At 47.7% G+C, this 21,696-nt stretch overlaps 2 protein-coding genes across 2 annotated transcripts in view; both read left to right on the top strand.

Moving 5' to 3' along the window:
• Window positions 1-21,696, top strand: part of LOC137864440 (protocadherin gamma-C5-like) — a 186,499-nt gene that overhangs the window by 70,041 nt on the left and 94,762 nt on the right. The window lies entirely within an intron of this gene.
• Window positions 7,799-10,279, top strand: LOC137864468 (protocadherin gamma-A10-like; the record flags this gene model as incomplete). Its single annotated transcript, XM_068698566.1, has 1 exon — window positions 7,799-10,279. A coding segment is annotated over exon 1 (2,226 nt), but the record flags the coding sequence as incomplete, so codon positions are not given.

The following is a 21,696-nucleotide window of genomic DNA, read 5'->3' on the forward strand; positions in this document are numbered from 1 at the left end:
AGTGCTTGAATTGAATGCTTTGAAAGTAGAGTGGAGTTGATATCTTGGTTCTGAATTTGAAAAGAAGGTGTGATTAGTGGTGATATTGTTTGTGCAGTGGTACGATTTTATTTTGAATCCGAACTTCTCTAGCATTTTTGACCATTTTTGCCTGGTTTTGCTGTCCTGTAAAACAATGCTAATCCTCTGATACCAAAGTGTTCTGTACAAAAACTGTATATAGAGGTATGATTTCTGAGAATAATACCTTCTAATACCTTTGAAAATTCTCATTAGTCTACCCATATCTACATTGGGGTATAGCGTTTCTTCCTATTTGTAATTCCATTTTCAGGTCTTTGTTTGCAGAATAGTTGTGCTTTATATTTCCCATTTTTGGGAGGCCTTTTACCTTTAAAATGCAAAGTTCTATTGCAGCAAATCCTTATCTCCTTTGAGAAGTTCTTATAAGCCATTTGGCTTATCTGTTGTCAGTGTCAAAACTCAGCCTTAGTATGGTAGAGAACCCTGAAAAGGCTTGAGGATCTCTAATTTATTATTGTAATGGAAGAGCCATTTCCATACATAGCTTAAAAGGTTACTGTGTTCATTCACAGGGTATGATATCCTTATGATTCCTTGAAATGTCCCTGAGTGATAAGCCCTTAACAGTCGCCTTCATACAGCTAGAGGCTGGTTATCAACAATCGTGGAAATGAATGCCGTGAATGTAGAATAATGAGGTTGGTTCTGAATGTGGAAATGCGTGTCAGCAGAGAGATTGATTGAACAGTGATTTGATTTCATTGTGAATGCCAATGTCTGTAGCAAGTTTGATTTCATAATTTGACAATTCCAGCAGCAGTTTTGCAACATTTGATCCTGGTTTTGCTGTTGTGAAAGGCAATGCTTATCATCTGACGTTAAAATATTCTGCACAGAAACTGTATACGTGGATCTGTGATGTCTCAGTATAATGGCTTCTAATACCTGTGAAAAGCCTCATTAATCCACCCATATCCTGCATTGTGCTCTAGGGTTTCTTCCTAGTTGTAATTCCATTTTCAGGCCTTTGTTTTCAGGAAGGTTGTGCTTCATATTTCCCATTTCTGGTTAGCCTTTTCCCATTTTTCAGTAGGCCTTTTACATTTAAAATTTGAAGTTGGTATTGCAGGAAATCATAATCTCCGTATCAGCCATCTGGAGACAATTTTTTGTCTGTAAAGGAAACAAATTGCTCACAAGACTTACCATGAGAAAAGGCCACATAGTATGGACTTTACATTTAAAGTTTCATTTTCATTCAAGATGAGCAGGCCACGTCATGGAAAAACAGATGAGAGCTGATGAGATTTTCTTGCTATGATGTCTCCTGCTGTACAGTCCAGAAGAAGACTTCAGGGCTTTGCTTTTAGCTTATGGCCTGAGTCATTTCTTGGTGCTCTAGGGAGGAATTTTCTTGCATGCAGAGAAGACCATGCTGCTGTCTTAGTGACTTTCTCTGCCTTGCTTTCTCTTTGAATGCTTCCTTGTGCTGTTTGTCTGATTTTATCTTTTCCCGGTCTTTTGTTTAGGTTTGTAGGTTGAGTTATCAGTATCAGCATAGCTGTGTTGCGGAATATGCTGTGTTTTCATGGGCCTTGCTCTGGTGCGGCAATAGCCGGAATTTTCCTTTCCATGTTAGAATATCCAGAGCTTATGATATATCTTTCCATTAGTCCATTCACCACTCACTATTCTCAGTAATAGCAAATTCTGATAGTGAATTCTAATAGCCAATGAGGAGGTCTGCACAGTTTTTTAGTAGACTGAGATGTTCTTGAAAGAGAATCTTAAGGACCCCAAGTTTCACTTAGCTTCTTTTCCTTGATGCTCCATGCAACTGTTCTCTTGCTGCATCAAGATAGGTTGAGCAAAGAAATGTCTTCGTATGCATCTGTGCTGCTGTTTTGGTGTGTGTGGTGGAATAACGGTCATGTTAACAGCTCCTTCTAGGCTTCATCGCTTGAATTGGTGCTGCATAATATTTGGCTAGGTTTAAAAATGTTGTGTGAAGTGTGATATTGGATTCTGTTTCTTGTCCTGCAGTTTTCACATTTTTGCATTGCTTCTTGTCAAAGAAAAAAATGCTTTCTCATGTGCCAGAGAATCCTGAAAAGACTGAAATATCTGTTATGAGATGTAGGATTGGGGTAGCTGTTTAAATATGCAACATGAATGTTTACTGCTGTCAGTACAAAGTCTTTGATATCCTCATGTTTCCTTAAAATGTCACTGGATGAAATGCTCTTGACAGCGGCCTACATATGGCTAGAACTAGGATATTTTGAGTGGCACAACTGCATGCTGTGAATGCAGAGCAAGGATTGTGAGTGGTTTTTGGTTTTGGTGTTTGAATATGGAAAATAGGTCTCTCAGCAGTGATAAAAGTCAGGCAAAAGTTTCATTTCATAATTTGTGCAAACACCTGCAGCATTCATACACAGTTTTATCCTGGGTCCCCTGCCCTGAAAGGTAACTTTAATTCTCTGGTAATAAAATGCTCTGCAGAAAAACTGCGTATGTAGAGTGACTATGTCTGCATATAAAGGCTTATAATTTTTATGTGAATCCTCATTACTTCACTTCTCTCTATTGTAACATCGTGCCAAAGAGTTTCTTCAGAGCTGTAATTCCACTTTCAGGTCTGTCTTCCCTGGAAGGTTGTGCTTCATATTTCTCATTTTTGGCTAGGTCTTTTACATTTGAAAAAGTAACATTTGTATAGCAAAAAATCCTTATCTCCCTTGAGAAGGTTCTTTCACCCATCTGTACACAAAATTTTGTGTGAAATGGAAGGGAAATTGAAGCTCAAACTGAATCTCTCTTCATTGTTCACAAGACTTAGCATGAAAAAGGGTCCCATAGTAAGGCCTATTCTTTTCTAGTGTCATAGTCATTGGAGATAAGCAGGCCACATCATGGAAAAATGGATGACAGCTGATGACTTTTCTTAAAATGAAGTCTCTTCCTACATAGCCCAGAAGAAAACTTTCATGTCTTGCTTTCAGCTTAAGACCCCAGTGATTTCTTGGTACTCTGGAGAGGAATTTTGGTGTCCACAGAGAAGATCCTGCTACTTTCCTGGTGATTTCCTCTACCAGGCTTTCTCTTTGAATGCTTCCTTGTGCTGCTTGTCTGATTTTATTTTTTCCTGGTCTTTTGTCTAGGTGTGTAGGTTGAGTTATCAGTAGCAGCGTAGCTGTGTTGAGGAATCACAGAATCATCTATGTTGGAAGAGACTTCCAAGATCACCTAGTCCAATCTCTGAGCTAACACTAACAAGTTCTCCACTAAAGCATATCACTAAGGTCTACATCTAAACATCTTTTAAAGACCTCTCGGGATGGTGACTCAACCACTTCCCTGGGCAGCCCATTCCAATGCCTAGCAACCCTTTTGATAAAGAAGTTTTTCCTAATATCCAACCTAAACCTCCCCTGGCACAACTTTAGCCCATTCTCCCTCATTCTATCACTGGGCATGTAGGAGAATAGACCAATCCTCAGCTTGCTACAGCGTCCTTTAAGGTACCTATAGAGATAGTGATAAGGTCGCTCCTGAGCCCTCTCTTCTCCAGGCTAAATAACCCCAGCTCTCTCAGCTGCTCCTCATAAGACTTGTTCTCCATCCCCCTCATCAGCTTCGTTGCCCTTCTCTGGACTCGCTCGAGCACCTCGATGTCCTTCTTGTAGCGAGGGGCCCAAAACTGAACACAGTACTTGAGGTGCAGCCTCACCAGAGCCAAGTACAGGGGGACAATCACTTCCCTAGTTCTGCTGGCCACACTGTTTCTTATACAAGCCAGGATGTTGTTGGCCTTCTTGGCCACCTGAACACACTGCTGGCTCATATCCAGCTGACTATCAACCAATACGCCCAGGTCCTTCTCTGCCAGGCAACTTTCTAACCACTCATATCCTAGCCTGTAGCACTGCTTGGGGTTGTTGTTCCCCAAGTGAATGTGCAATGTGTTCATGGGCCTTGCTCATGTAAACCACTGGCTGGGTATTTCAGCAGAGTTTGAGCTGGTGTGGAAGGCTGGAGATATGAAGGTACTTGTGTGTCCTCTTCCAGTTCTCTTTCCAGGGAGTGGATGTAGACATGATGTTAGTAGAAAGGGCTGTTAGTAGATAGCTCCACTCTTTCCAGTTAGATTGTCAGTATGGTTTTGAGAATTAGAGAGAAATGTACCTTCCTTCTTGGAATACCTTAATGGTGTGGTTTTGTGTGGTGTGTTCTATAGGAAAATGGTCTGTTGAACTGGTGCTTTGGTAAGATGTGCTGGCAAATCCTGCAGGACATGGAAAACCAGAGAATTTGTGAGAAGTCTGAACTGAGACATTGGGGAAGTTTGTGTGTGGAGCAGTAGAAGAAATGATACTCCTTTCTCTGCTTGTTGCAATTATTCCATTCAGCACACAGCTGTAGTTTATACATTTTAAAGTATTTCTGCTGATTGGGTTTTGCCTAAGAGATGTTATTGAGCTTGTATTGGGGGCTTTGAGAGGACCTTCTTTCCTCACTCTCTAGTTTACATACTCTTCTACTATGAATACTCAAAAATCTCCATGCATAGAATTTAGCTGTGTATCATTTATTCTCTTCACAATATTTGTATTATGTCATGATAATGTGATGAAAATAAAATTGTCTTTGGAGCTGTCCAGGGTCTGGGATATAGGTCCTTTGATGATGTCCTGTTATATTGTATTGGCCTGTTATGAAGGCAATTACAACAGTTGGAAGTCGCCTTCATGTGTGAAGATGTCTTTTTGTGGAAAGAGGAGCCTTTGAACACCGTCCTCTCAGAAAAGGGATCTGGAAATGTCTTTGATAACAGATACAGCTGTTCTCATAGCATGTGTTGCAGGTCCATCTTTTGAATCATAAGCATAGTGCTTGGGCAAAAGAAAGATGAATGCCTGTACAGTGACATCCTCCAGTTGTGTAGTTTTCATGTTTTTTGCCTTGTTGATTGCTGCTTTTTAGATTGGCCATCAGTGTGGCAGAGAACCCTTAGAGACATGAAGATCTGTTGGAATTGCTGGACTGAGGGAACAGTTTATATTCACAATTAGAATGTTTATAGCTGTCAAGACAAATACTTTAATAAATGGATTTGCATTTAAGATATCACTAAACGGAATGCCCTTGTCCTGTCTGATATTTGGCCAGAAGTAGGATGGTGTCCATGGTGTAGATAATTCTGTGATTGCAGGGTACAGAGGCTGAGAGAATCATAGAATAGCCTGGGTTGAAAAGGACCTTAAAGATCATCTAATTTCAATGCCTCTGCTCTGGGCAGGGTTGCCAACCACTAGAGCAGGCTGCCCAGAGTCACATCCAGCCTGGCCCTGAATGTCTCTAGGGATGGGGCATCCACAGCCTCTCTGGGCAACCTGTTCCAGTGCCTCACCACCTTCTAAGTGAAAAACTTCCTCCTAATATCTAACCTAAATCTCCCCTGTCTTAGTTTAAAACCATTCCCCCTTGTCCTATCACTATGAACACATGTAAACAGGTGTTCCCCCTGATGGAAGGCCACAAGGAGGTCTCCCTGGAGCCTTCTCTTCTCCAGGATAAACAAGCCCAGTTCCCTCAACATTTCTTCATAGGAGAGGTGCTCCAGCCCTCTGATCATCTTGGTGGCCCTCCTCTGGACCCATTCCAAGAGCCCCACATCCTTCTTCTGCTGAGGGCCCCAGGCCTGCACAAAGTATTTCAGGTGGGGTCTTGCAAGAGCAGCGTACAGGAGGACAATCACCTCCTTCTCCGTGCTGGCCACCCCTTTTTAATGCAGCCCAAGACATAGTTGGCCTTCTGGGCTGCAAGAGCACACTGCCAGCTCATGTCCAGCTTCTTGCCCAGCAGGACTTCCAAGTCCTTCTCCACAGGGCTGCTCTCAAGTTCTTCTTCTCCCAGTCTATATAAATACCTGGGATTGCCCCAGGCCAAGTGCAACACCTTGCACCTTGCACTTGGCCTTGGTTCTCATGAGACAACTTCTGTATTGACTGCACCACTCAGCTTGGTGTCATCTGCAAAGTTGCTGAGGGTGCACTCAGTTCCATCATCTATGTCATTTATAAAGATGTTGAAGTGCACTGGTCCCGAGACCAGCCCCAGAGGGACACCACTTGTGACCAGCCTCCAACCAGATCGTTGACCACAACCCTTTGGCTGCGACCAGCCAACCAATTCTCTATCCACCTAACAGTCCATCCTTCAAATCCATACCTCTCCAATTTAGAGAGAAGAATGTGGTGAGGGACCATATTAAAGGCCTTGCTCAAGTCCAGGTAGATGATATCCATCGCCCTTCATTTGTCCACTGATGCTATAAGAGGCAGGCTTAGAGCCTGGAAAATTGTTGGGTCGATGTGTCCTTGGCTGGTCAGTGGTTTGCTTTCATTGTACACATATGGTGTACAATGTTAAGGAAATCTTCTGTAGCAATGGTTGGAGACGGGGAAAAAATAGAGGTTCAGTGAGGGCAAGCTGTGATGGGAAAAGGAAGGAAGCCAAGACTGAAGGGCAGTTCTCATAGGTAAAAGGGAAAGGGTGCAGATTGAGGCTGTGAAAGTTGGAAAGGTGAAGTTAAGAAGAGCAGAAAGCTAGTGAGGGGGCAGATGTGCCCTGAGAGCAACTATGTACAGCTGTAACTGGTTCCAGGGAGTGCCCTCATCTTACTCTTTCCTGCATGTATACCTGTGTGGTCATCTCTCATGGGGCTTTATCACCATCACACCAAATACCACAAGGTTTTCTAGTGTATGATCAGGCATTTTGCTAGAAATGCATTTATGTGAATGAAAGTAAGACCATAATGTCCAGCTGTTCTGGTAGAGAACTTCACTATGCTGATAACCACGTTAACCTCATACCAGTTCTGCTATAAGTCCATTCCACAACACATTACCTTGACAACTCCCATAGCTGTAATCCTGTACAATATAAATTTCATATTTATGCTCCTACTGTGGGTCTTTGCTACCTTCACAGTGAAAGACATGGTGATTCCTTCTGGTGTATGGGTAGGCATTTTTCTGGAAATTCATTTAAATGAATAGAAGCAAGACCAAGTCTTCAGATGTTGTGGCCTCCAAGACTGCATTTATAGCGGGGGAAAATGATGAGTGGTGAGTACCCTGTCTGGTTTGTTCAGTAACAGGGAGGTGGAGTGTATGCACAACCTGCTCAGAGAGCTGAGGGAAGCTGCTGGCTCCTTGATGCTGCACTCTTAAAGGGGGAACTGTTTAATACAGGTTGTTGTCATTGGAATGATAACACAAATTACAACTGAACATAGAATTTACATGGACATACGTAGTGTAAAAGCCGAGGAAGTTTTCAGTCCAGACAGAAAGCAAGAATAATTTCTGAAAGTTGTAGAGGGCATGCTGCTTCTGCAACACAGGGTCTAACAACTAACAACAGGGACTAACAACTCAAGGTCAAATTAACAGTAATGGTTCAACCTGCCATGTGTTAGAAGGAAGACAGCGAGAGGAACTCCTCGCCTTCACACTGCTCATTAGCGCCGTGAAGCACCAGAATGCATTCGATCTTTTCCTCGGAGAAGGCAAACAAACCGGCTCTGGGACGTGTCGCAGGGGAATGTGCCGTGGCGCCGTGTCCGCGGGGGCCGAAGGGTTCCGCGGAAGAGGCAGGGCGGCGGCGCTCGCTGTGAGCCGTGCGTGCAGTGCCGGGCGGAGGCTGCGGGCGCCGCTGTTCACCACGGAGGAGAGGAGAGGAAGGAGCGGAGCACTGCAGCCAGCCCCGCCCGCTGCGGCCAGGCTCGCTTGCTCACGGCAGCGCCCCGCTGGCTCGCTTGCTGTCTCGGGGGCCGGGTAAGCTGCAAGCGGCCCCGCGGAGCCGAGTTGACACCGAGACGGAGGAGTCGTCGAGAGCGGGAGCCGGCGGGGCCGGAGCCGGAGCGAGCTCTGAATCGGAGACGGTGAGGGAGCCAGAGCTACAGTCTGATCCAGAGCCGAACACGAAAAGTCGGGGCAGCGGCGGGGCCGTGGCGGAGATGTGCGCGGCGACAGAAGGGCGCTGGGGCCGGAGGCAGCGAGCGCTGCTCTGTTGTGTGTTGCTGGCAGCGTGGGAGGCGGCGAGGGGGCAGCTGCGCTACTCGGTGCCCGAGGAGTTGCCCAAGGGCTCTTTCGTGGGTGACGTGGCCAAGGACCTGGCTCTGCAGCCGGCGGTCCTCCGAAACCGCGGCGCCCGTATCCTGGACCGAGGTAGAATGCGGTATTTCGCTCTGCATGCGAACAGCGGCCACCTGATGACGGCGGAGAGGCTAGACAGAGAGCAGCTGTGCCGGCTGGTGGAGCGATGCGTGCTGCGCTGTGAGGTGATCGTGGAGGGTGAGATGAAGGTTTACGAGATCGAAGTGGAAATCACGGACATTAACGACAATGCCCCCAGCTTCCGAGAGTCCGAAATTGAATTGAGAATGAGCGAGTTGACACCTGCCGGGTCGCGCTTTCCCCTGGTCGAGGCTCGAGACCCTGACGTCGGAGTGAATTCCTTGCAGAGCTACGAGCTGAGCGGCGACGAGCACTTCTCGCTGTCCGTGCAGGCGGGAGCCGACGGCGAGAAGCGTCCCGAGCTGGTGCTGGCCAAGGCGCTGGACCGGGAGGAGGCGGCGTTTCACGAGCTGGTGCTGAGGGCGATCGACGGCGGCGAGCCGGCACGGACGGGCACGGCGCGCATCCGCGTGTCTGTGCTGGACGCCAACGACAACGCGCCCGTGTTCAGCCAGGCGGTGTACACTGTGCGCGTGCCTGAGGATGTGCCCGTGGGCTCCACGCTCGTCACCCTCACGGCCACCGACGTCGACGAGGGACTCCATGCGAATGTGAAATACTCAGTTAAAAAAGCGACGGACCTAGCATCGGAAATTTTCTACCTGGATCCGGAGACGGGATCGATCAGGCTGGTGAGGAGCCTGGACTTCGAGGAAGAAGACTCCTACGAAATGGAGGTGCAGGTACACGACGGTGGTGGACTTTTTGACACGGCTACAGTCTCGATCTCAATGACCGACGTGAATGACAACGCACCCGAGCTGACTGTGTCGTCGGCGCTGAGCGAGATCTCGGAGGACGCGCCGCCGGGGACGGTGGTGGCCCTGCTGCACGTGCAGGACCGCGACTCGGGCGCCAACGGCGAGGTGCGGTGCTCGCTAGTCGGCGACGTGCCGTTCCGTCTGCGGAGCTCGGTGGGCAGCTACTACAGCGTGGTGACGTCGCGGGAGCTGGACCGGGAGGAGGTGTCGGAGTACAACGTGACGGTGTGGGCGTCGGACGGCGGGTCGCCGTCGCTGCGGAGCAGCGCGGTGCTGGCGCTGCGCGTGCTGGACGTGAACGACAACGCGCCGGTGTTCGCGGAGGCGCGCTACAGCGCCCGTCTGCCCGAGAACAACGCCGAGGGCGCGCTGGTGCTGACGGTGCGGGCGTGGGACGCGGACTGGGGGCAGAACGCGCGCGTGCGCTACCGGCTGGCGGAGGGGCGCGTGCGGGGCGCGCCGCTGTCGTCCTACGTGTCGGTGCAGGCGGAGACGGGCGCGCTGTACGCGCTGCGCTCGTTCGACTACGAGGAGGTGCGCGAGGTGGGGCTGTGCGTGCGGGCGGAGGACGGCGGCGCGCCGGCGCTGAGCAGCAACGTGTCGGTGCGGCTGCTGATCGTGGACGAGAACGACAACGCGCCGCAGGTGCTGTACCCGCCGGCGTCGGCGGCGGGCGCGGGCTGGACGGGCGTGGAGCTGGCGCCGCGCTCGGCGGAGCCCGGCGCGCTGGTGGCCAAGGTGGTGGCGGTGGACGCGGACGCGGGGCAGAACGCGTGGCTGTCCTACGAGCTGGCCAAGGCGACGGAGCCGGGGCTGTTCCGCGTGGGGCTGCACAGCGGCGAGGTGCGCACGGCGCGCTCGCCGCTGGCCCGCGACGCGCCCAGGCACAGCCTGGTGGTAGTGGTGAAGGACCAGGGCCGGCCGGCGCTGTCGGCCACGGCCACGCTGACGGTGGTGCTGGCCGAGAGCGTGGCCGAGCTGCTGTCGGAGCTGGGCAGCGCGGCGGCGCCGGCCGAGCCCGGCGGCAGCCTGACGCGCTGGCTGGTGCTGGCCGTGGCGGCCGTGTCGTGCCTCTTCGTCGCCTTCCTGCTGCTGCTGCTGGCGCTGCGCCTGCGGCGCTGGCGCCGCTCGCAGCTGCTGCCGCCGGCCAGCGGCGCCTTGCGCGGCGTGCCGGCCTCGCACTTCACAGAATCACAGAATCACAGAATTTCTAGGTTGGAAGAGACCTCAAGATCATCGAGTCCAACCTCTGACCTAAAACTAACAGTCCCCACTAAACCATATCCCTAAGCTCTACATCTAAACGTCTTTTGAAGACCTCCAGGGATGGTGACTCCACCACCTCCCTGGGCAGCCCGTTCCAATGCCTCACAACCCTTTCAGTAAAGAAATTCTTCCTAACATCTAACCTAAAACTCCCCTGGCGTAACTTTAGCCCATTCCCCCTCGTCCTGTCACCAGGCACATGGGAGAACAGGCCAACCCCCACCTCGCTACAGCCTCCTTTAATGTACTTATACAGAGCAATAAGGTCACCCCTGAGCCTCCTCTTCTCTAGGCTGAACAAGCCCAGCTCCTTCAGCCGCTCCTCGTAGGACTTGCTCTCCAGGCCCCTCACCAGCTTCGTCGCCCTTCTTTGGACCCGCTCAAGCACCTCGATGTCCTTCTTGTAGCGAGGGGCCCAAAACTGAACACAGTACTCGAGGTGCGGCCTCACCAGAGCCGAGTACAGGGGGACGATCACCTCCCTAGCCCTGCTGGTCACAGTGTTTCTGATACAAGCCAGGATGCCGTTGGCCTTCTTGGCCACCTGAGCACACTGCTGGCTCATATTCAGCCGACTGTCCACCATCACTCCCAGGTCCTTCTCTGCCTGGCAGCTCTCCAACCATTCCTCTCCCAGCCTGTAGCTCTGCTTGGGGTTATTGCGCCCCAGGTGCAGGACCCGGCACTTGGCCTTGTTGAACTTCATACAGTTGACCTCAGCCCATCGGTGCAGCCTATCCAGATCCTCCTGCAGAGCCTTCCTACCCTCGAGCAGATCGACACACGCACCTAGCTTGGTGTCATCTGCAAACTTACTGAGGGTGCACTCAATGCCGTCATCCAGATCATCGATGAAGATGTTAAAGAGGACCGGCCCCAGCACCGAGCCCTGGGGGACGCCACTAGTGACTGGCCTCCAACTGGACTTGGCTCCATTCACCACAACTCTTTGGGCCCGGCTATCCAGCCAGTTTCTAACCCAACGAAGCGTGCGCCAGTCCAAGCCAAGAGCAGCCAGCTTCTTGAGGAGAATGCTGTGGGAGACGGTGTCAAAAGCCTTGCTGAAGTCAAGGTAGACCACATCCACAGCCTTTCCCTCGTCCACCCAGCGCGTCACCTTGTCGTAGAAGGAGATCAGGTTCGTCAAGCAGGACCTGCCTTCCATAAACCCATGCTGGCTGGGCCTGATCGCCTGCTTGCCCTTCAAGTGACGCATGATGACTCCCAAGAGGATCTGCTCCATGAGCTTCCCTGGTACTGAGGTCAAACTGACAGGCCTGTAGTTCCCCGGGTCTGCCCTCCGGCCCTTCTTGTAGATGGGCGTCACATTTGCTAGCCGCCAGTCAGCTGGGACCTCCCCCGATAGCCAGGACTGCTGATAAATGATGGATAGGGGCTTGGCCAGCTCATCTGCCAGTTCTCTCAGTACCCTTGGGTGGATCCCATCCGGCCCCATCGATTTGTGGACATCCAAGTGCCGTAGCAGGTCACCAACCAGTTCTTCGTGGATGGTGAGGGCCACATCCTGCTCCCCGTCCCCTTCCACCAGTTCTGGGTACTGGGTATCCAGAGAGCAACCGGTTTTGCCGCTAAAGACTGAGGCAAAGAAGGCATTGAGCACCTCCGCCTTTTCCTCATCTCTTGTAACTAAGTTTCCCCCTGCATCCAGTAAAGGATGGAGATTCTCCCTAGTCCTCCTTTTTGTGTTGATGTATTTATAAAAGCGTTTTTTGTTATCTTTAACGGCAGTAGCCAGATTGAGCTCCAGACGAGCTTTGGCCTTCCTAATCTTGTCCCTGCACAGCCTCGCTACATCCTTATAGTCCTCCTTAGTGGCCTGCCCAATTTTCCAAAGATTATAAACCCTCTTTTTTCTCCTAAGCTCAAGCCACAATTCTCTGTTGAGCCAGGCTGGTCTTCTTCCCCGCTGGCTCATCTTTGGGCGCATGGGAATAGACCGCTCCTGCGCCATTAGGATTTGCCTCTTAAAGAGCGCCCAGCCTTCCTGGACCCCTCTGCCCTTCAGAACCGCCTCCCATGGGACTCCACCAACTAGTGTCCTGAGCAGCCCAAAGTCAGCCCTCCGAAAGTCCAATACAGTGGTTTTACTGGTTCCCTTCCTGGCCCCGCCAAGAATAGTGAACTCCACCATTTCGTGGTCGCTCTGCCCAAGACTGTTCCCAACAATCACATCCTCCACCAGTCCTTCTCTGTTTGTGAAGAGAAGGTCTAGCAGGGCACCACCCCTGGTAGGTTCACTAATCAGCTGCGTCAGGAAGCTATCTTCCACTTTCTCCAGAAACCTCCTAGACTGCTTCCTCTGGGCTGTGTTGTGCTTCCAGGATATGTCAGGGAAGTTGAAGTCCCCCACGAGTACAAGCGCTGACGATTTCGCAACTTCTGTCAGCTGCCTGTAGAACTCCTCATCCGTCTCCTCATCCTGGTTCGGCGGTCTATAGCAGACCCCGACCAGGACACTAGCCTTGTTGTCCCTGCCGATCCTAACCCAAAGGGACTCGATCTTGTCATTCCTAGCCTCGAGTTCTACAACATCGAAAGACTCTCTAATATAGAGAGCCACACCGCCACCCCTTCTGTGCTGCCTGTTCCTGCACTCCTACTCGCACGAGGTGTCGCTCACGGCCGACTCGCGCAAGAGCCAGCGGCGCTGGGCGGCCGACAGCTGCTGCAACACCCTCCCGGCGCGGCCGCCGCCCGACAAGGCCGCGCCGCTGCTCGGGGAAGACGCTGCCGGCGCCCGCGGCGCACCGCCCGACGCCCTCCCGGTGAGTCAGTCGCTCCGGACACCCCGACGCACTCCGTCTCGGCGCTTGCCTCCCTTTCTGTTCCTTGCCTTTCACTCCCCACTCTCATTCCCGGCCGGGGAGGTTTGGTGCTGAGCAAGGCACAGCTTCATTAGGCAGTAGGTTTTGGGTAACTCTGAAAGTTAATGTGGAATGTAGGACATGAGCACGGGCTTTTGACTTCAGCTCTGCTCCAGATGAACTCCTATTTATTTCCCGCATGCCAGGTGGTTGCTCCTTTCATTCCCTGACATGTATCATGCAATATTTCCTTTTTGTCTTCACTTTTTTTTTTTTTTTTTTTCTGAAAATTTACTTCTCTCATTCCTGGGTGGGCAGGTTTCCTTCTCAGCAAGGCATGGCTTTGTTTCGTATCAGGTTGTTGTCCTGTTTTGTGAAGGGAGCCAAGTATGGGCTCCACTGCCAGCGTTACAGATGTTGCGGAAGTCAGGAGACAAGAGGGGGCCTTTCCCTGCAACTCTGCTCTACATGATCTTCCAGCTTTTTTTCCCACTTATCTGCTGGTGGTTCCTTTCATCCCCTGGCATATGTCATGCAGGTATTCGTTTTGTTTTTCACTCTTCTGTGTTCGTGTACGCTTGAGACTACCAGGAAGTTAAAAGGTAGCCTCCCAGTAGCTCACATGCAGTAGTTCGCGCTTATCTTTAAATAAAATCTTAATGGCCAATGTGTCATTTGGCTACTTCTCATCCATACTTCCATACTCTAAGCAACTTTTCTGTTGCTTCATGAAGATGGATTATGCAAAAAGATATCTTTATATGAATCTGTGCTGCTGTTTTTTTGTTGGAATAATGGTCTGGGCAACATGTCCTTTTAGTCTTCATCACTTGAATTTGTGTTGCAAAATATTTGGCTTGGTTAATGTTGTGTGAAGTGTGAGATTGGATTCTGTTTCTTGTTGTGCAGTTTTCACATACTTGCTTTCTTTGTTGTCGGTGACAAAACGTGGCCTCATGTTTCAGAGAACCCTGAAAAGACTGGAAGATCTGTTATGAATTGTTGGACTGGGGGCGCTGTTCCCATACACAGCATGAATATTTGCTGCAGTTGGCACAAAGTCTTTGATATCCTCATGTTTCCTTAAAATGTCACTGGATGAGATGATCTTGGCAGCGGCCTAACTATGGCTAGAAGTTGGATATTGTGAATGGTGCAACTGAATGCCGTGAATGTAGAGCAAGGATGGTGAGTGGTTGAGTTTGAATGTGAAAAATACATGGATCAGCAGTGATATTGTTTGGTCAGAGGTTTCATTTCATAATTTGTGCCAAGGCCGGCATCATTTATGCACCATTTTCTCCTGGCTGTGCTGCCCTGAAGCACAATTTTAATTCTCCAATGACAAAATATCTTTCAGAAAAACTGTGCATGTGGTGTGATGATGCCTGTGTCTAGTGGCTTATAGTTCCTGTGTGAATATCTTTAATTCACCGCCATCAATTATAACTCTGTGACTTGGATTTTCTCAAAAACCAAAAATGTGTTTTTCCTCACTTGCCAGGTGGTTGCTCATTTTGTCCCCTGTCGTGTATCATGTGGGTTTTCCTTTCGGTATTAGAATACCAGGAGCTTAATGTATATCTTTCCAGTAGCCCATTCAGCAGTCCTTATTCTGATTAATAGTGAATTCCGATATGAAATGCTAATAGCGAATGAGGTTGTCTGCAGGCTGGTTTACTAGACTGCGATGGTCTGGAAAGACAGTCTTACGGACACCATGTTTAATTTGGCTGCTTCTGCTTTATACTTTATGCAGCTTTTCTGTTGTTGCATGAAGATGGCTTGAGCAAAGCCAAATTGACTTTGTAGCAATCCATGCTTCTGTTTTTATGTGCTTGATGGGAAAATGGTCAGGTTCCTGGTCCTTTTAGGTTTTCTATTTGGTTGTTATAGAGATTACAGTCAATTGTAAAAGTTGTATTTGGGATTGCTAAGGAGGTGTTGTGTGTGAAGGGCTGTTGGAGGAAGGAGGAGTGTGTGAATATTGACAAGAAAAAAAGGAAAGGAAGCAGCAGGCTTTGCTAGCAGGTACAGGATGTGGCAGCAGCTTTGTTTTGGCTTCATCACTTGAATTGGTGTTGCATAATATGTGATGAGATTGATGAATGGAGTCTGAAGAGTGAAAGTGATGTCCTTTTCTTGTCCTGCAGTTTTTGCATTTTTGCCTTGTTTGCTGCCAATGTCAAAAGCAGACCTCGGTGAGGCAGAGAACCCTGAAAAGACTTGGAGATCTGTCATTAATTGTTGGACAGGCAAAGCTGTTTCCATACATACCTTGAGAGTTTACTGCTCTGAGGTGAAAGTCTTTGATATCCTTATGTTCCCTTAAAATGTCCCTGAATGTTAAACCCCTATCAGCAGCTGACGTACAGTTAGAAGTTGGTTATTGAGAGTGGTGTAACCACTGTGAATGTAGAGGAATGAGGGAAAGAGTTTAGCTATAAATGTGGAAAATCAGTGTGTGAGCAGTAATATTTTTTAAGCAGTGCTTTGATTTCATTGTGAATGCCAATTTCTGTAGCATTTATGCACCATTTGATCCTGGTTTCACTATCCTGAAAAGCAATGCTAATCTGATACCAAAATGTTCTGCACAGAAACTGTGCATGCAGAGCTGTGATGTCTGAGTATAATGGCTTCTTATACCTGTGACAATCCTCATTAATGACCTCATATCTGTATTGGGTAGAGTGTTTTTCCCTAATGACCCAGTTTCTTCTGGAGGATGTCTCCTCTCTCTTTCCTCTTAGACCCTTGCTGTGTTTTAGAAAAACTTTGAGTAATGCTCCTCCCTTCTTGGTATACCTTGATGGTGTGGTTTTTCGCAGTGAGTAGTATTGGGAAAACTCATTTTTCCTTTGGTGAGATATGCTTGGAAATTCTGAGGGTGAAAGAAATGTTTTGAAGGTGCAGAATGTTTGAGAGGAAACAGTAAGTAAACTCTTTATGAGGTGCTGTAGAAGAACAGACATTTCTCTCCCAGCTTGTGATTGCTCCATCAGGCACACAGCCATGGTTCATGCCAGTTGAAATCTTCCTGATGAGTAGATTAAGCATTAGAATTGCTATTTTTCCTGTTTTGAGAGCTTCAGGAGGACCTTCCCTGAATTAATTCCCTGCTATCTACCTTACATGCACTTCTACTCTGAATACTCAAAAACGTCCATTTAGCTGCATATCATTTATTCTCTTCACAGTGCTTATCTTCTACCATGATAATGTGAAAAAAAAAAAAAAAAAAAAAAAAAAAGTTTTGGAGCTGTCCATGGTGTAGTCTTTGTGCCCGTTGTGGAGAAAAGGGCTAGGCCATTGATGATGTCCTTTGATGATGTCCTTCTGGATGTCATGAAGAGGGAAGGGAATCATAATAGTTGGGAGTAGTCTGGGAATATTTCATGTGTGTAATGGCCTTGGAGGCTTTGAATTCTCATCACAATCTTTGAACATTGATATCTCAGGAATGGTTCTGGAAGTGTCTTTTCTAACAGATACATGTGATGAGAGCAGCTGTGTTGCAGTTCCGTCACTTGAATCTCATTAAGCATAATGCTTGGGCAGCCCAAATAAAATTGCCTGTAAACTTATTGTGAAGTCCTTCACTTCTGTAGTTTTCCTGTTTTTTTCCTTGTTCATCATTACTGTCTAAGCTAGGCCTCAGTATGGCAGAGTAATGACACTGTATGGAATCCCCTTGGCAGTGTTTGATATTCTGGAGAAGACAGAATGTTACGTGCGACAAAAATGAAACACAAGCTAAAACTGAATCTCTCTTCATTGCTCACAAGAAGAAGCATAAGAAAGGGTGCCATGTAAGGGCCTTTACAGTTTCATATTTGTTGGAGATGAGTGGATTGCATCATAGAAAAATTGAGCTGATGCACTTTTCTTACAATGCGTAGTTGCAGGAAAGACCTCCTTGACTTCCATGTGCCCTGGAGAGGAAATTTTGTGCCTGCAGAAACTCTGACAGCCTCCTGGTGTGTTTCTCTACCACACTTTCTCTTTGGCTGCTTCCTTGTGTTACTTCTCTGATTTTATCTTTTCCTGGTCTTTTGTCTATGTGTCAGTTAAGTTATCACAAGATCACAGAATCACAGAATCATCTAAGTTGGAAGAGACCTCCAAGATCACCTAGTCCAAGGACTAACACCTAGTAACAGCATAGCCGTGTTGAGGAATGTTTTATGTGTTCATGGGACTTGCTCATGCAAACCACTGGCAGAGTATTTCAACAGAGACAGAGCTTGTGTGGAAGGATGGAAATGTCAGAGTGTTTGTGTGTTCTCCTCCACTTCTATTTATTTATTTATTTATTTATTTATTTATTTATTTATTTATTTATTTATTTTCATCTGGGGAGTGGATGTAAATATGATATTAGTAAAAGAGACATGTCTGTGTGGAGCAATTCATGCTCTTACAGGAGAGGGACGTTCCCTTACAAATATATTTACAATGACCCTGACTCTTGGAGAATGAATCCTCTCTGTCTGTCCCCTTATCTCTTTAGTATGCTTTAGAAACTTGCAAAGAAATGTACCTCCCTTCTTGGTATACCTTGATGGTGTGGTTGTGAGCCTATGCGTTATAAGGAAATGGTCTGTTGAATTAGTCCTTTGGTGAGATGTGCTTGCAAATTCTGAGGGTGAGAGACAAGTATTGAGGTTGTGAAAGGTGTGAGGTGACATGTTCGGGAAATGTTGTGTGAGTGGCTATAGAAGAACAGATGCTCCATTCTATGCAAGTTTTAGTTCGTTCATTCCACACATAGCTGTGGTTTATACACTTTGAAGTCTGTCATCTCAATAGTTTTTCCTGTGAAAAGTTATTGAACTTTTTGGGGATCTTTGGGAGAGCGTTCTGTACAATTCGTTCCCTACTGTCTACCTCACGTGCTCTACTACTATGAATACTCAAAAATATCTATGTGTATAACCTAGATGAATATGGTTTATTATCTTCATGATGTTTTTATTATGTCATGTTAATGTGATGAAAAGAAAAAATGTTTTTCCAACTGTCTATGGTGCAGTTCTTGTGTGTGTTGTGAAGAAATGCACTGGGTGATTGGTGCTTGGATGATGTCCTTCTGCCTGTCACAAAGAGGGAAGGCAATTATAACAGCTGGGAGCAGTCTGGGAAATCTTCACGTGTGAAGGTCTCTTATTGGAAAGAGGAGCCTTTGAACACTGACCTCTCAAGAATGCATCTGGAGGTGACTTTGCTAGCAGATGTACTATGAAAACAGCCATGTTCATAGAATCCTGGAGTCATATAGGTTGGAAAAGACTTAGAGCATCTAGGTCAACCCTTAACCTAGCCCTGCCAAGTCTGCCGTTAAACCATGTCACTCAGGACTACATCTACATGCTTTTTGAAGACCTCCATGGATGGTTACTCAACTACATTGACGGGCAGCCTGTTGAAATACTTTGCAACCCTTTAAGGGAAGAAATTTTTCCTAATGTCCAATATAAAACTCCCCTGGAACAGTCTGAGGCCATTAACTATAATTTTATCACGTGGTTCTTGGGAGAAGAAGTCAATCCCCACTTTGCTGTAGCCCCTTTTAAGGAAATCATAGAGCATGGTAAGATCTGCCCTGAGCCTCCTTTTCTCAAGGCTAAACAACCCCAGCTCCATCAGCCGCTCCTAATAAGGCCTGTTCTCTAGGCCCTTCAAAAGTTCCATTGCCCTGCTTTGGACCTGCTTCAGCACCTCAATAACCTTCCTGTAGTGAAGGATCCAAAACTGAACTCAGCATTTGACGTGCAGCCTCACAGAGATGGGTACAGAGGGACAATCACTTCCCTAGTCCCACCGGCCAGACTATTTCTGATACAAGTCAGGATGCTGTTGTCTTTCTTGGCCACCTGAGCACACTGCTGGCTCATATTCAGCCACCTATCAATCAATACTCAGAAGTCCCTTTCAGGCAGCCAACTTCCTAGACAGTCTACCCTCAGCCTGTAGCACTGCATGGGATTGCTGTTCCCCAAGTACAGGTCCTGTCACTTAGCCTTGTTGAACCACGTACTGCTGGCCTTGGCCATTGGTCCAACCTATCCAGATAAGTCTGCAGGGCCTTCCTATCCTTGAGCAGATCAGCACTCATGACTAACTTCGTATGATCTGAAAACTTACTGAGGGTGCACTTGATCCCTTTGTACAGATTTTGGTAACGATACTGGAGATAACTGGTCCCGACCCGTATTGTAGATGGGCAACACATTTGCTAGCCGCCTGTTGGCACGAACCTCCTGGATATCCAGGACTTCTGCTAAATGTTGGAGAGTGTCTTGGTGAGCACTTCGGTTGGATCCGTTCTGATGGATCCCTTCTGGACCCATAGACTTGCATATGCCTAAGCGGCTTAGCAGGTTGCTGACCATTTCCCCATGGATTATGAGGGCTTCATTCTGCTCCTCATTCCTATCTGAAGCAGATTTAGAGCCTGGAAAATACTTGGGTCAATGTCGCTTTGGTTAGGGTATTCTTTAGTGTCATAACTGGTGCCAGGGCCTGTGCCATTTCTGTTCTGATCATCATGTCCCTGTCCTTAGAGGCAATGAAGCTTCCCTGTATTTGGCAAAAGGTTCCTATGTAGGAGAGGTGAAAGGGTGCAGCTGGAGTCACCACCGTTTATGAAGGTGAAGACAAAGAACAGCAGAAGGGTACTGCAGGAGCATGTGTCCCCTGGAAGTGCTGATCTAGAGATAACAGATCCCAAGTACTGATGTAATAACTATTAGGCATGAATGTAAATTTCTACTGTGTAGAACAAGATCCACTAATTTTCTGGAAATTCATTTAAGTGAACAGAAGCAAAAACAGGTCTTCAGCTTTTCTGTTCTCCAAGACTGCATTTCTGGTGGAGGAAACTGATCAGCGGAGACTGCCCCCACTAGTTTCATCAGTAGTAGTGATCTGGAGTGCGTACACAGCCTGTTCAGAGAGCTAAGGGGAGCTGCTCTTTCCTCCCTAAGGGTGCTGCTGCTCCCTTTCATACCTGCTACACTGTTTCATATCATTTGTTGACATTGAAACAACAGCACAAATTACAACTGAACTGAATTGAGATGATCATATATTGTTGGAAAGCCGAGGAAAATTTCAATAAGGGGAGGACCGGCAAGAATAACATTTGAAATTCAGGAAGGATATGCTGCTTCCGCAATACTGGGTTCAGAGGTCAAATTAATATGAATAATTCTACGTGCTACGCGGTAGAGCGAAAACAGCCAGAGGAACCATCCAGCTTCTCTCTGCTCATGAGCAGTCTGAAGACCAGAATGCTATGGGTCTTTTCCTCGAAGATGACAAGGTATTGTGGAAACAAAAGGACCGACTCCGGGCCGTGTTGCAGGGGAAAGCGCCGTGACAGCGTTTCTGCGGAGTAGAAGATTTCCATGGAAGAGGCAGGGTGGCGGCGCTCGGTGTGAGCTGTGCGTGCAGTGCCGGGTAGTGGCTGCGGGCAAAATTAAAGCAATAATCTAGAGCTGTAACTGATGCCAAGTACTGATGTAATAACCATTAGCCATGAATGTGAATGCTGTGTAGAATGAGTTCCAGTTATTTAGCATGACAGAATGAGGAAAATATGATTGATGCTTAATGCTCGAGATATTTCATGGTCTCCCTTTGGCTTTTTTTTTCTCAAATGAATGTATTGGACGTGTTTGATAAGTGATGTCAAATTCTGCCCTCACCTTACACCTCTGTGTACACTGGCATGCTCATGTCCCATAGTTCTCTGATACGTTCAAAGTGAATGCCCTGGGGTTTTCTTCTGTTTTATGGGTAGGCATTTTTCTGGAAAACCGTTAAAGTGAATGGAAGCTAGAAAAGCAACTTCTGCTGTTGTGATCTCCTGGACTGCATTTATAGTGGGGGAAATTGATCAGAGAGTGCCCAGACTGCTTCGCTAAATAACAGGGATGTGGAGTGAGTGCCCAGGCTTCTCAGAGAGCTGATGGGACCTGTTGGTTCCTTGATGCTGCACATGTACAGGGAGAACAGTTTTATATCAGTTGTTGACATTGGAACGACAGCACAAATTATCAACGAAAGTAAGATTTAAATGAATATAAATTGTTGGAGTGACAAGGAAATATTCATTCAAGAAGGACTGCAAAAACGATCTCTGAAATTCCTTGAAATTACTGTCCTGCACACATGGTGTAAGGGCGATAATTACTTTGAGGTCAAATTAAAACGTATAATTTTACCTGCCATGCAGTAGAACTAAGATATCAAGAAAAGCCCTTTACATTCCCTGTGCTCATAACCAACCTCAAGACCGGAATGCTCTACATCATTTCCTCGTAGAAGAGAAGGTGTTGCAGAAGAAAGCGTAACGACTCTGGGCCTTATCACAGGGGAATGTGCCGAGGCGCCGCGTCAACGGGGACCGAAGGTTTCCGCGGAAGAGGCAGGGCGGCGGCGTTCGCTGTGAGCCGTGCGTGCAGTGCCGGGCGGAGACTGTGGGCGCCGCTGTTCACCACGGAG

Source organism: Anas acuta, chromosome 14 (assembly GCF_963932015.1).
Source record: "Anas acuta chromosome 14, bAnaAcu1.1, whole genome shotgun sequence".
NCBI classification, from domain to species: domain Eukaryota; kingdom Metazoa; phylum Chordata; class Aves; order Anseriformes; family Anatidae; genus Anas; species Anas acuta.